Consider the following 16,164-nt stretch of genomic DNA (forward strand, 5'->3'; position numbering starts at 1 on the left):
CTCTGGGAATTTTCACCATATCCCTACTGTTATATTAAGGTTTCACCAAAACTTTGCAAACACATGAGTTTATACAATGAAATCCTATTAACAAGAGTCTTGTGTAGCAATCCCACTAGAAGTAAAATTCAAGTGGTGGCCAAAGAGTAATGATATCAGATTGAATACTAGAACAATAACATCTGCTCCAAAACCTACCACTTGGAAAACAGACATTAATCCATCAAAAGTATGTAAGTGATTTCTCTGTGCAAAGCACGAAGCACTTAGGAGTGGACAACAAAGTTAGCAGACACTACCCCTGCCCTCAAGGAGGTTTCGATCTAGTTGTGGGAGACAGACACTAAAATAAATAGGACAGGTGGAAACAACAGAGTATGAAAGGAATACATAAGTGCAACTGGGAATTGGATCTTGATTGGGTATTTAGCCATGGCTAACCTAAAGGGACTGAAGTGGTTAGGGTGGAGCAGGGTCTAAAGTGGAGGAAATGGGAAAGTGAGGAGAGATGCTTTTCTCTTTTGGCACATTACTAATATCTCTAATTACCCTCCTGCCTACTGATGAATTTGACCGGAGGATCACCACCTCTGCTCCTTGGGTGGGAGCATTTCTCTTGCCTCAAATTAATGGGTAGGAGGGACAAGCCTGATGATACCCTTCACCTCCCCCCACCTCTAACACGCATATACAAAATGTGTTCCCAGGAGACTACTGGGCTAGTAGCCCCAGCTTGCCAGTAATCAGTGACTGGAATGATGACTACCTCATCAACTTTCTTAATAGGTTAAATAATTTTTAATGAGTAATAGACATAAGGACTTCTCCATAGTAATGGTTCTAAAAGTCAAGACAAAGAAGATTTCTTATTCTCATCTTATCCAAAAAGATATAGAAAAGAATAAGCAATGGTTTATCTTGGTTAGTTTAGAAGAGAAAAATAAGCAGCATGGCCTAGTGGAAAGAATCATGTGTCTGGGAGGCAGAGGACCTGGTCTTTAATCGTGGCACCACCACTTACCTATTGTGGGACACTGGACAAGTTAGTTCAACTTTTGTGTGCCTCAGTTCCCTTATCTGCAAAATAGGGATTCAATACCTGTTCTCCCTCCTACTTAGACTGTGAGCTCCGTGGGGTACCTTAAGATCTTGTATCTACCCCAGTGCTTTGTAAGGTGCTTGGCACACTGTAAGCATTTAAATACAACAATTATTACTTAGATGTTATCCAAATAAACAACAGGATCTAAATTACCCTTCCAAATACTACCGTTTTGTGATTTTCAGAAAAACTGCCAATATGCGCAGAACTTGACCTGATTTATTTTACTCAGAACCTTATAATTCATATTTGCACCTTGTAATCAAATGCCCAATTGCGAATAGAACACAAGGTTCAAATGTTCTTAAATATTTGTCTCCTATGTCCCAAAACAATTCAGATACACTCAACAATATTCACAGTTTATCCCCTATCCTGAGTATTTGAGAAAATTTAGAGTTAACTTCTATACTTACTCAATGGAGGTACTCATATTATTTGTACACTTACACACTACAAAGTGCTGAAAACGCTGTGTTCTGGAAGTATTTAGAGCACTAAGTTAGCCTAATACAAAACAAGAACCGTTCATGGACAACTAAACCCCAACACATTTAAAACAAATAATTATATGCGCAATTATTTTAGAGCATACATATGTAAGAATTAAAGGTGGTAAATAGTAAATGTGGTAATGGTGGTAGATAGTAAATATGAACCTTAATCAAAGAATATCAGGACATTTCAGTCCATTCAAATGTGTCTCTCCTCTTCAGACCAAGATGTAAAAAGGAAGCAAAACAAAGTGGACAGTAAGATTTTCTTACCTGTTGTGCTCCATCCCCACTCACAATAGGGGCAGGTAAAAGAGGAATGTCATTACTTATAATCTGAGTTGTATCCAGTAATGGTGGATGCTCTGCCATTATTGATAAAACATTAACATACAGGATCACTCGCAACTCTGAAAGAAAATGAAAACTGAAGTTACTTTGTAGACATCTTAAAAACATCGATAAAATTTTATTCAAATACCCCGTCTTAATACTCAGCACCCCATTTAGTATGACTGTAGGAATTATTTCCCCCATACATTTCTTAGCTACCAGACCACTGTCTTAAATCAAGGAAATACAGTTTTAAATTCCCAAAACAACATTAATAAGCTGGGCCCTTGAGGAAAAACAGTTAAAGAAATGAAGATACATATTTAAGTATTTAAGCAACCATGCACTAAATTTAGCATGGCTAAATACTCTTCTGTTCCACCTCCATTTTAAAACCTTCAAGAAAATTAATCTAGACATTTTTCAACAGTGCAACAAAGTGATGTAATTACAAAAGCTCAAACCCACACTCACGTCGCCACCTAGTCTCTTGAGACTACACATTGTGACTGTGTGGCTGAATCATGGCTTCTCACTGAGTCAGCTCACATAAAACAAAATGGCAGAGCTGCCGGACCACAGGCCTGGAAAGCGGTTCTGAATTCATCTGTTACTGACTGCTTCAAAATCCTGGTCATTTTTTTCTTCCCTAGCACTTATGTTACTTGGAATGAAACCTGTTAAGTTATGAAATCATGGAAATATTCAAAAATCTATGACACCCCAGAAAGCTGCAGTCAAATTGTCATTTTATAACGGAATAATTTATATTTAAGGTTTTAAATTAGCGTATTATCCCATCAAAAAGTAGGATGTCAGCCAAATTAAATGTCAAGATGAGCTAATTCATAAAATTTTACCCAATCTGTGTGGGAAGTGTATTTCTCTCTCTTTATAGATCAGAGTGCAAATAATAATTTTTAAAATGCCTGCTTCTCATTCATCCTTGCCTTATTCAGTAGTGTGTGCCATGATGTTTTCTCCTTGCAAGAAAGTGAATTCATGCTTATTCATTTATTATAAAATCTTCTCTTAGAAAAGCACAAGCTAATTTTACCTGAAATCCATTCTTCTGTTAAAATACACATAGGATAAAAAGATCTGAGCTTCAAATCAGAGATTTTGTAATAACTCATTTTTCTCATGGAGTGCTAATTTTAAGTACCTAAATACTTTAATCATCAAGGGAAAATGAACATCCCTTTTAACAATATTATTACTGATATATTACCATATACAACTTCTGGGTGAAGACCAAGTATATTAACCCAGAATATGGTAGTATATAACCCAGACACAACTAAAAAATGGGAAAAAAATAATTGGTGATTGAGTAATAGAAGATATTAAACACTTTAAAACGAGAACTATTACAAGTCTTTTCTTAAAATAGCCATTAAAATTCACTCTGAACTGAAGCATAACATAAAATGTCTGAGACATGAATTAATATTGCATATTTTGCATGCAAACTTTTTGCCAGGCCATTTTATATTAGAATGCCCAATTAAAAGAGAGAGAATGAGTTTATTGGAGGAATTAACAGGGAGTTATTTGTACTCATTTAATTCAAACCTCTTTAAAAATTAAATACTTTAATTCGGAACAATAATTTGGAAATTTTTTTCTTATATGTTCCCCAGTCAACCTAATGATGTAAACTCTGAACAAACAAATTAACGGAATCTTTTACTGCGGGGAGGAGGGAAGGGGGGCGGTCAGGTCCTAGATAAATGGTAAACCACTTTGAAGAGGACAAGAGAGTGAAAGGAAGAGGTACGGGAAAAGGGAGATAGTGGGAAAAACTCCAGCCCAAGATTGGGTCAGCAAACAGGTGGAGGGGAATCTCCCAGAGGGTTAAAAGGAGCAAGTGGGAAATTCCTGGAGGTGAGATGGGACTCTCCGAGGAAAATGATGAGAGAAAACAAAAGAAACCTCAACTTGCTGGAACAAGAACCACTGGTTGGAGGGAAGAGGTTGGAGGAATCTCCCTGACTAGCTGGGAAGGGGGATCAAATAATTCCAGTATTTTATTCTGAACTATTTCCTAATATTCTTAGCAATTGGCTGAGTCAATTCCCAAATCTGTAGCTGTCCTGGCTAAGTGAGGGTAGCATATTACCCTATCTGTAATGCACCGGAATAAAAACGATGCCACTGAAAAAGTAATTCCATTTAACAACTGGGTTTTTCTTTTCCCTCCATATCATAGGGATGGGGAATTTCAAACATCAGCATCTGAACCAGCTTTGAAAGGTAAGTATTCCTCAAACTTTTAGGGGGTTTTCTTTTATACTGTCATCTTCCACCTAAATTCAAGTAGTTTATTCTCAAATATCTCAAGTAGGCATCAATAGAACAATAATATTCCTTGAGTGCTTACTGTGTGCAGAGCACTGTACTAAGCATTACAATAGAGTTGGTAAACAGAACCTATGCCCTCCAGGAGCTTACATTCTCTACTTTATTGAAATGTCACCAGTGGGAGGGGGATATAGCCTCAAGGGACCACATCAAGTCCATCTATTGATTCTACCAAGTCCATTGGGTCAAGTCAGACTATATATGCATACTGAATATATACAATCGATTAATGAATATATATGAATAAATGAATATATATTCACACACACATACTATCACTACACATGAGAATAGCCTTATCAAGTTTTATTGGCATGTGTATAAACAATCTAAATTTGTGTGGCAGTGACAAAAGCTTCTTTATGAAGTAAATGCCAACAATTATAGCAATATCTAATTGTGAGCACACTAAGAGTCACACCTACCTAAAAGGGATTCTTGGTGTCACATGGTGCAAAAATCTGCAATTCTGGGCTAAAAAAGTCCAAAGAATGTATCAACCCCCACACACCCCCATCTGGGGCCATGCCTCCCTCCTTAGTCCTCCTGTGATCTTTGGTGTTCTTTTATTTCAATATTTCAAGCCCTTTGCCAGGCTTCCTACTGTTCACCTGATAAAATAACCCAGAACTAACATCTACTGTACACACCACGCATTTTGTTTGCTATCTTTTATAGCTTACTAAAACCCATTAAGTGACTCTCCAGCCCAAATAACTGCTGTCCCATGATCAGCATAACGTATGTGTGTGTGTGTGTGTATACACATATATGTGTGTGTGTATGTGTGTATATGTATACAAATATATATATAAAACACCAAAAAGGGTCATCATCTCCAAGAGCTCTGATCCACTTGGAGACAATCCAAATGGTTAGGTGGGCTAGGAGGGAAGAGGGAACTCGGAGGTCTGGCATTCCTTTCCCCAAACCCTTCCCACTTGCTGAAGTACTGCCTCCCAGAAAAGAAAAAAAAACACAACAGGGCTTGGGGGAGGCTCAATTAAATTATCACATTTTTTCCTCCTGCCCGGCAGGAAAGTGCCACTGCAGCATACACCTTTCCCTTCCCATTCACTCTGACACTCTCACTCACATGCACGGCCACATGAATAGAGAGGCATCCTTAAGAGTCAAATATTTAACAGATTAGGCATGGAGTGAGGCAGCCTCAGCAGGAAAAGGTGCAGTCAACTGTCCAGACTTCGTCAGCTCTTAGAGGCTCCATTCTAGTTAGGCGATCCTTGGCAGAGAGTATAGCACCCAGCAGAACGGCAACAGTAATAACAGGAGAAATTATGGAAAGCTCCAACCAGGTTCAGCTGTCACCACCACAGGCTGTCTGGGCTCCCTACAATAGCTACTAATCTACTCCTGGTGCTGCTGAACCTCCACACCGACAGACCTTTTTTTAAAATTGACTTTGAGGAAAGGAGGGGTGTGACTGTGGAGGGCATGACTGGGTCTGGGCCTATCTGTTCCTCTTAAACACATCTCTTTGCCCTCCCACACCCACACCAAAGTACAGATCCTTCTGCTCCTATCAAGAAAGGGCATCATGTGAGAATTAAGGGGGTTCATTAACATTTCGATCCAAATATAGTTAAGGTCTAATGTGTACTTCAAGGAGATCCAAGAAAGCCGGTATCTATATAATTAAATTTATAAGTCACATTTGTCTTAAATAATTGGCATGAATACAAGGAAAGTGAATATGCAAGAAGGGTCAATTGTTAATCTGTCAATAAGAAGTACTTATTGCATGCTTACAGTATGCAGAGCGCTGTACTTTAAGCTCTTGGGAGAGTACAATATAACAGATGACACACAGGTTCCCTGCCCAAAAGGAGCTTACAGTCTAGAGGGGAAAGCAGGCATTAAAATAAATTATGGATCCATTGGTAAGTGCTGTGGGGCTGAGGGTAGGGTGAAAAGTAAGTGGTTAAAAAATACAAATCCAAAGGCAAGGGCAACATAGAAATCAACATAAATAACAAATCGATAAGTATGAGCGATCATGGAGAAGCAGCAAGGACTAACAATACTACTAATAGTAGTTAAGCTCTTACGATGTGCCAAGCTCTATTTCTAAGCTCTGGGGGAAATACAACATAATCAGGACCCACATGGGGCTCACAATATAAGAAGCAGGGAGAACTGGTATTGAATCCCCATTATGCAGATGAGCGAACTGAGGCACAGAGAAGTTAGGTGACTTGCTCAAGGAAATCCAGCAACTAAGTGGCAGACTGGGATTAGAACCCAAGTCCTCTGACCCCTACGCCTGTGCTCTTTCCACTAGGCCATAACTGCATCCCATAGGCTATGCTGCTTCTCAATTCTTACCGTGACAAGCAAAGCCGTTTTCTTCTATCCTCTACGGACAATGAATTAACACTCCGAAAAAGCCTTTCTCCCTCAAATAATATTTGTTGCGCATGTATTGTGGGCTGAGCCAGGGCTTGGGAGCACTAGTAGGTACTCAAATACCAGCGACTGATTGACAATAGAATTGGTAGACATGATCCTTGACCTCAAGGAGCTTACAAAACAGTGGAGTGAAAGTAAAACTGACTCTTACCACAACAGGGAAGAGGAGAGGCAGTGGAGGATGTTAAGACACTTTTGAATGGCTGGCTGTTCTGAGAAAACAGGGTGTTGCACGGGTGTTGTGTGGATGAGGCAAAATACTTAAAACTGCCACAATTGTGTGAGCAGTTTTTCCTCATTACATGCTGGTGAGGATAAGGGAACCCTTCAGGTCCCTAGGCTCTAGTCTGTAAGCTTGTTCTGGGCAGGGAATGTGTCTGTTTGTAATATAGTACTCTCCCAAGCGCTTAATACAGTGCTCTGCACACAGTAAGCACTCAATGAATACAACTGAATGAATGGACCAATAGGCCATAACCTGCCAGCCAAAAGAACTGCAGCTGGAGGGAGGAGGGAGGGCCTACTTTCCACCATCCCCTCCCCAAAACGCCCTTGACACCCTACCCAGAGCCTCAAACACACAGGCTCACCACAAGAAGATAGTGCTGCGAGTGGCTGCTGCTGCTGCTGCTGCAGCTGACAGCCACCTAGCTCATTTGCAGCGGGGCCAGGTCTGCTCTGCAGCCCAGACTGCTAGACCTGGAAGGGGCATTTATACTGTTGGCTTCTACTTCTCATCATTTTCGCCATCAAAACCCCTCCAATGTAGAGGGAACATATTCTCTAGATCCTTTTTGGATCATTCCAGAGTATGGTGTCATTGTCTTTGAAAGCACAGTTCTCCACTGAAAGAGTTCTACCATTCCTCACTTTATTTTGTGCGCTGCAAGTTTTGCAAAATGCACACTGTCTCTGCCCTCACTATATCAAATTCAAAATTTCTTACTGTTCACCAGGAATCCCCAGATTAACCTGTTTAACCTACACTCCTGCCCTCCCATGACATTCCACTCAAATGAGACTTATTACTATTCCTCTTTCCCTCTTTTGAACTCCTCTACTGAGAGAACATCTGACCCCACCCCCGCATACCAATTATTCTGTTGTCCACTAAAAATAAAATAAACTCTTACAGACAGTGAACTGTTATTCTCTCCTTTCTTTTAAATCTTCAAAAGGACTCATAAAAACATGAACACTTCAATTCTTATTTTAAATTGGATGTTTATGGTGGTAAAGTGTTTGGGTATTTTCAGAAAGTTGTACATTTCATTATTGGTAATTTTGAACTGTTCAATTTTGAACCATTTTTTTATTTTTTATAATAGTCTCACTGTTCTCTGTGTTTGCTTTGTTTAGTAAGAGTCTTCTTTGGACAGTCCCTGGACTGTCTTGAGTTTCATGTCATCACTGTAGCAATTAGTACAGTGCTCAGGATTAGTAATAATGAACTTCTCTATAGTTTTGTCCATATTGCTTTTGCTTTAGAATCTAAGATGACAAAGAATCTAGACTGTAAGCTCACTGTGGGCAGGGAATGTGTCTACCCACTCTACTGTATTATATTCTCCCAAACTCTGTTCACAGTAAGCACTTGATAATAATGATGGCATTTGTTAAACGCTTTCAATGTGTCAAGCACTGTTCTAAGCACCGGAATAAATACCAATGATTGATTTAATTTGCTTTGTGCAAGAAGGATCCTGACAAAGTTGTGAGAAGTATGGTGGATGCCAATAGCATGAAGGAGTTGAAATCATAAGGTCCTTAAGCCAACTGTTCAGGAAATGTGAGGAATAATGAATTAAAATTATGATATTTATTAAGTGCTTATTATGTGCCAAACACTGTTCTAAGTGCTGGGGTAGATACAAGCTTATCAGTTTGGACACAGTCCCTGTTGCACATAGGGCTTAGAGTCTAAGTTGGAGAAAATAATATTTAATCCCCATTTTACACATAAGGGAACTGGGGCACAGAGAAGTTAAGTGACTTACCCAAGGTCACCCAACTGGCAAGTGGGGGAGCAGGGATTAGAACCCAGGTCCTCTGATTCCCAGGCCTGTGGAAGAGGTGGGATGAAGGCCAATGCATCTCACAAAAGGCATGACTCTCAAATGTGTCTGTTTATTGTAGTACTGTACTCTCCCAAGCGCTCAGTACTGTGTTCTGCACACAGTAAGTGCTCAATAAATACAACTGACTGACACCTGAATGAGAGAAGTTGTTGAGTGACTTTATTCAATGAATACCACAGCTTCCTTATTTCTTCTTAGTTGGCTTGCTGCCTGTCATCCTACCTCACCACCTCTGCTAATTGTCATCTGTTTTTTTTCCCCCTCACCTTTCCTTATTTTCAGATTGAGTCCCTAGGAGGCTGGGGACTTTTTCTATGTCTCACCCATGTTTTTCTTTCCCGGCACTTAGTTCAGTGGTTTGAACATAGAAGACATACAACCTATCAATTTTGCAAGACCAATGCTTCTGTGGAAGAACAAATTAATGCTGATATCCTTTCCATTTCACTATAGCAACCAAATTCAGATTGCATTACTTTTGTTACGGTGGCAGTGGAGGAAAACAAACTGGGTAGGTTAAAAAAAAATTACCCAAGAAGATTCTTTTTTTTTGACCTGGAAGTCAATGGAAAACCAGATTAAGACTTTTTAAACCACTCGTTACGTTATAAATCAAAGTATTTACCAATGAAGTGTTAACATGATCCAAAACTGTCCATTTTGGTGTATTTCAGTGATTTCTAATCCTCCCATTGAATTAATCCCATAAATTACTAAATCTGAACTGTATGAAATTTTTAAAATACTGGTAGAGATATCCATTCTCCATAACCTCTATTATGAGGGAATTCAAAAATCAGTACCTGAAAATGGATCCCATTACTGTCACACCCAGTTACATTCCACCTGTAACTTCCAGCATTCTTGCTTTCTCTGCAGGTCCACTGGCTTATTGCTTCTTTTTTCAAATGATGTTTCTTAAGGCCTTATAGCTCATTTATATCATGCCTTTCCCCTCCCCCCCCTTTTTTTTCCCTTTGTCCTCTCTCCTCCCTCTAGTGTAGCTGGGTGTGTGAGGAAAAAATCATCCTGCCCTTTCCCCAAGCAAGAAAGCCTCTTGGATCCATTTGCATTCACCCTTTTGTTTATGCATGCCTCCCCTTTACTGTGCTTACTTTGACTTTCAGCATATGGTCTGTCCAAGGACTATATATATTTAGATATAAAGTAAGTAGATTACACTCAAATCTAATCCACTGGGAAAATAGTAATCAAAGCTTCAAGTTAAGGGGTATGCTGGGGCAACCAAATGCATTTATATTTAAAATCTGGAAAGGGAAACGGATGGGAATCACACTTATGAGATTATAAACATTTAGGAGGGCTTAGATGGAAATGCTATCCCAGGTTTGAAATACAAAATTAACCATTAATAACATCTACTGTAATTGCTTTGGATGTCATCCTTATTATTATTACTACTGTATTTTGTTAAGTGTTTACTATGCATCAAGCATTGTTCTAAGCACTTGGGTAGATACAAGCTAATCAGTTTGGGCAGTCCCTGCCCCACTTGGAGCTCAGTCTAAGTAACTCTAACCCATTTTAGAGTTGAGGATACAGGCACAGAGACGTTAAGTGACTTGCCCAAGGTCACACAGCAAGCAGCTGGCAGAATCGGGACTAGAACCCAGGTCCTCTGACTTCCAAGCCCAGGTTCTTTACACTAGGCTATGCTGCTGCTCCTTGAGCCTTTCTAGGCTAACTGTAACCTGTTGCACACGGCAGAACAAAAATATCATGCTTGTTCTGTTTTGCTGTACTGGGGCATGGGGGTGAAGAAACAGGGGAAAAAGGGCCAAGTTGGGGGTCTGGGGAAAAAGAAAGCCTACAGAAACAAGGAAGGGGGCAATAGGAAGCGATCTATAGTGCCACTTCTACTTTCCTGTAGGGTCCAGTCATCAAGTCAGGACTGGTTCTGGAATGATACCTAATAAACTGCATGTTAAATTCAGGCAAAAACAGAGCCTACAACAATTCATAATACAGCCATGTCTGCAAGGAACACATCTTAGTGTATCATGGGGTACACCTATATTTTTATACCCTAGACTAGCACATTAAATTACTACTTAATGTTTTTCTTCATAGCCAATATGTTCCCTAAGTAACATAAAGCACAAGAGGACAACCCAAAACTGAACTTTCTCTTAGAGTGTTTGGATTTTTTAAATTTAAAGCAATTTTTCTACCAGATTTAGATTTAAGCCTTCACAACATTGCTAGAATCCATCCTTTCCTCCCCAAACTGCTACCTTGTTGATCCAAGCTCTTATCCTATCCCGTTTTGACTACTGCATCTCTCTTCTCTCTGCTCACGAAATTGTTAGCACCTAAAACTGAATAAAAGAACAAGCTGATTTCTTTCAAGATTCCATAGTGGCACAATAGCTAAGTCTACTAATACCTTCAGCAGGTAGATACAGTGTGACAGATTAAAAGCAAAGTAAGTCAAAAAGAAGAATGCTCTCTGCCAAGAGTAACTGGTCATCTCCAATATCACCCATCTATCTTGCTTCTATCCCAAAATTATCACAGTTCTTATATTACCTGAAGTGGCAAGGTCCTCATATTCTCTATATTGGTAGCTTTCCACTGCTCACCTCTGCCCTCATTTTCCATTTTCTGATAAAATGTTCTCTTCAAGGGTTATTTAGAAAGATGGTCCAAAAACATACTTTTTCCCTGGCCTTGCTCTGATATAGTGTTCTCTCCCAAGGGTTGTTTAGGAATTCGATTCCAAAATGTACCTCCTTTTGGCCTTGCTTCTGATCAGTCTAAACATTCTAGTTTCAAGGGAAACAGAGTATTCTTCCAGAACCTTGACTTTGACTAATTTTTCATTCAGGTTAACACTATTTTCTAAAACATACTCTGGGGCATTTTCTATCATATTTTAAAGGGAGTCTGGTAATCAAAAACAGTCTCTCTCATTTTGGTCTCAAGTTAAACAGATGAGAAAAAAATAATCATTAATACTGGGGAGCTCCAGAGAAGAATAGATTACAGAAGGACATTTTCCAGAGAAACCTCAGAAAAGTGCTTTCATAGACTTTATGTCTTAGGAAAGCAGAAGTGTCACATGAGTATTTCATAATTTCTTTTAGAGGACCAAAAATGTTCAATATTGAGCTGACATTTCTGTAATCAAAAATAAAATCAGTTATTCTTCTTGCACAAGAAAGCTACATGTAAATGTCAGGTTGTGGAAAATTATCACCATTTTCAACTTCCATAAAGATACAAAATACTATCCTTGGGACAACAGACAAGAGAGTAACAAGTTTATTATATCAAGTTTGATTAAACAATTTAGCCCTTTAATTTTCCACTTCTTCCTTCATTGCCCATTAGCAACTAAAGTGGGAAATTAAAAAAAAATGAAATTCACAGTAGTTAACTCTGCTTCTTATTAATAGCTCTGATAAAAGATTTGGTGGAAGAGGTGTTGAAGCTACTGGCTAAACTATGGCTTATTTGATAAACTATTAAAATACCTGCATTCAGAACTTCATTCTCTCTACCTGAAATGTCTATTTCTATATACATAAGGGGAAAGTGAGCTATCCAGTTGAGTATAATGGATACAAAATAAAATGTATTACATTTCTATATATGCATGCAAAGAAGAGAAGTCCACTGCTTAAACAATTCAAGTGCAAAAAAGGGAAGTGGCACTTCCATAACATCATTTGAGAGGGAAGGTTTGAGTTTTGTTCTATGTGCTAGTCAACTTAATTACCCAGGAACTAATTATCCAGATTTGTTGCTACTCCTGCCCCTCTACTTCCTCTTCTGCCCATTATGCCATTTCTCTCAGCATTAGAACCAGTACCTAACATGCTGAGCCAAAGAGAGAGGTGTGACTTGATTTTGCTATCTGCAATGTATTTACAGCTCTGGTAAACAAGTTAATAATAATAATGTTGGTATTTGTTAAGCGCTTACTGTGTGCTGAGCACTGTTCTAAGCGCTGGGGTAGGTACAGGGTAATCAGGTTGTCCCACGTGAGGCTCACAATCTTAATCCCCATTTTACAGATGAGGTAACAGGCACAGAGAAGTGATTTGCCCACAGTCACAGCTGACAAGTGGCAGAGCCGGGAGTCGAACTCATGACCTCTGACTCCAAAGCCCAGGCTCTTTCCACTGAGCCACGCTGCTTCCCCAAGGAGGTTCAAACTATTAGCTAAAATGAAGGGTTTTAGATTTTGTACATTTGAGAGACAGAACTCTACCCTCCATGACAACAGTTAATGAGCACAGGCTACAACTGGGCTGTCCGTAAAAGGAGACTCTTTCTCCTTTTAACTGCCCTTAAATTTTAAGTTCTTTGTTCTTACCTTCAAAGGCTCTGAAGAACTTAGCCCCTAAATATGTTTGTCCCTTCTTCTTCTTGTATGTTTCTCTCTTCCCATTTCCTTAGTCTCAGCCTGCCAGGTGTTCCCTGTTTCTAGGTCACCTCAGGTCACTGCTGCCAGTGATGAACTGAAGTCTCTTCCAAGAGTGGAATTTGGAGATCAAAGAGGGAGCCTCCACCTCCTGTTGGTGACCTCAGGTAATCTAGCTGGAGCAGCAAAGTCCTTCGGTGGCGTAGCTGGGCGCTCACTTTGCTCACAATGAAAAGAAGTTAGAAGAAGTTAGAAGAAGTTTAACACTGAAGGACTTGCGTTCCAAACCCAGATCCACTACTTGTCTGCTGTGTGACCTTGAGTAAGCACTTAACTTTTCTGGACCTCGGTTACCACATCTGAAAAATGGGGAGAGACTGTGAGCCCCAAGTGGAACACAGGTTGTGTCCAGCCTGATTAGCTTGAATAGCCTGGCACATAGTAAGCACTTAAATACCATAAAAAGGGGGTCTTGTACCTGAAATCTAGGCAAAGTCATTGACAGACAGCATTTTTCAGTGCCTGAAATTTTAAATACGCCATTATACAGATCAACAGTAAGTCACAAGCTCTCAATAAGTGCTTACTGAAGTCACCTAAGGTGTACCGGGCTTGACAGATCCTAATCATGAGCAACAAAGAAAGAAAAATTGCGGCACCCACTAGCATCAATATTTAACATTTTGGCCAGGCCCCTAATCCTCTTCTCTCCATACAACCAACCCCCTGCCTAGTCACACCCAGATCTGAAACAAACCTAACCCAATAAGAACAAGAACTGTGGTTTTTGTTAAGCACTTTCTATGTGAGTAATCCACCCTTTCATCTACATCTAATCTGCTACTACACTGATCCAAATACTTACCCTATCCCTCCTAGAGTACTGCATCAGCCTACTCGCTGACTTCCCCGCCTCCTGTTTCTCCCCATTCCAGTCCACACTTCACTCCGCTGCCCAGATAATTTTTCTAGAAAACCATGCAGTCCATGTTGCCCCACATCTCCAGAACCTCCAGTGATTGCCCATCCACCTCCACATCAAACAGAAACTCCTCAACTTTGGCTTTAAAGCACTCTATCACCTTGCCCCTCCTACTTTACCTTGCCCCTCCTGATTTCCTACTACAGTCCAGCAAACTCACTTCACTATTCTAACACCAACCTACTCACTGTACCTCAATCTTGACTGTCTCGCTGCTAACCCCTCACCCACATCCTGCAACTCCTTCCTCCTTCACATCTGAGAAACACTCTTTCCACTTTCAAAGCCTTGTTAAAATCACATCTCCTCCAAGAGGCCTAAGTCCTCATTTACCCTACCCCCTCTCCCTTTTGCATTGCCCTTGTGCTTGCATTTGTACCCTTTATTCCCTCCACCCTCAGCCCTACAGCACTTAGGTACAAAATCCATAATTTATTCTAATGTCTGTCTCCCTTTAGACTGTAAACTCCCTGTGGGCTGGGAACAGGTCTACAAAATGTTATACTGAACTCTTCCAAGTGCTCAATACAATATTCTGCATGCGTGGCATGTGTTCAATAAATATGATTGATTGAGTACTATGCCCTGGGGTAGATACAAGCTCATCAGTTTGGACACAGTCCCTGTTGCACATAGGGCTTAGAGTCTACGTTGGAGAAACTAGGTTATTAGGTCTGACAGTTCACGTCCAGTTAAGTAGGAGGGAGAATAGGTATTTAATCCCCATTTTACAGATGAAGAAACTGAGGTACAAAGAAGTGACTTGCTGGAGATTCCACAGCAGGCAAGTGGCAGAGCCAGAATTAGAATCCAAATCCTCTGATTCTCACTCCTGTGCATTTTTTCCACCAAGCTGTGCTACTTTTAGAATCCTCCCTTCACAGAATAACCACTATCTTTCCCTGGCTCCTCACCTCCCTTGCAAAAGCAAACAAGATTTCCTGTGGCCTTTAAGGTCCTGATTCCACCCAGCCTTTTTGGGAGCTCCTGATGGGGTACATTCATTTTGATTTAAGCACACTGGCCAGTGCACTGTGCTATGTTATCAGGCAATGCCCAAAAATAAAAAATGAGAATGTTTTGAACCTGGAGGGTAGATTAATAATAACAAAAGGAACAGTACTTAAGTGCTTACTATGTTCCAAGCACTGTATTAACTGCTGGGGTAGATACAAGATAACCACGGCAGACAAAATCTCTGTCCCAGAAGGGACTCACAATCTAAGTAGGAGGGAGTAGGACTTAATCCCCATTTTAAAGATAAAGAAATACAGGCACAGAGAAGTTAAGTAACTCACCCAAGGTCACAAAGCAGACAAGTGCCAGAGCTGGAAACAGAACCCAGACCCTCTGACTCCCAGGCCCACAGTCTTTCTACTAGGCCATGCTTCAGTTATTATTATTTGAAAGAATCACTAAGAGCACTGGTAAGCAGAAGATGGAAAACTAGATTCTAGCTCTTTCCTGAAGGAGCATGAAAGCTTCATGAAGAAGGTGGCTTTGGTATCGCATGAGTAGGGAGTAAGTCCTAGTGGCTGAGAACTGCCTTCTGAGTGACTGAGAGGTCATCGTTCAGTGGAGCCCAGGTAGAGAAATATGGTTGTTTTAAAATTTGAAATGTTTGTTCCTTTGAAATGCATCATTGATAAGACATGGATCCTGAGGGTCCTTTGAAAGTGAAAGATCCATAACTATGTAATTATAAGACACAAGAGAAAACCCCGTTCAAAATGGCTATCAAATTGTTATGCATTTGCCCTACTTTTTGGGTGCTCAATCCCTCACTTCCCAAATATTTCCAAGAACATTCTATTTCCACAAGCCATTGATCAATGGTATTTACTGAGCACTTAGTATGTGCAGAGTACTGTACTTGGAAGAGTACAATACAACAAAATTTGCAGACACTTTCCCTACCCATAACAAGTTTACACCTAGGACTAGTTATATTGTTAACCTCTTGAGTTATGTACATTGTTTCAAACTTTGCA

General features: G+C 40.0%; 1 protein-coding gene across 1 annotated transcript in view; it reads right to left on the minus strand.

Moving 5' to 3' along the window:
- The window catches only part of FNDC3A (fibronectin type III domain containing 3A), a 109,181-nt gene that overhangs the window by 85,953 nt on the left and 7,064 nt on the right, over window positions 1-16,164 (minus strand). The window contains 1 exon segment of the mRNA XM_016227645.3: window positions 1,870-2,006. Coding sequence (XP_016083131.2) covers window positions 1,870-1,968 — 99 coding nt within the window. The 5' untranslated portion in view covers window positions 1,969-2,006.

The sequence above is a fragment of the Ornithorhynchus anatinus genome, chromosome 20 (genome assembly GCF_004115215.2).
Source record: "Ornithorhynchus anatinus isolate Pmale09 chromosome 20, mOrnAna1.pri.v4, whole genome shotgun sequence".
NCBI lineage: Eukaryota > Metazoa > Chordata > Mammalia > Monotremata > Ornithorhynchidae > Ornithorhynchus > Ornithorhynchus anatinus.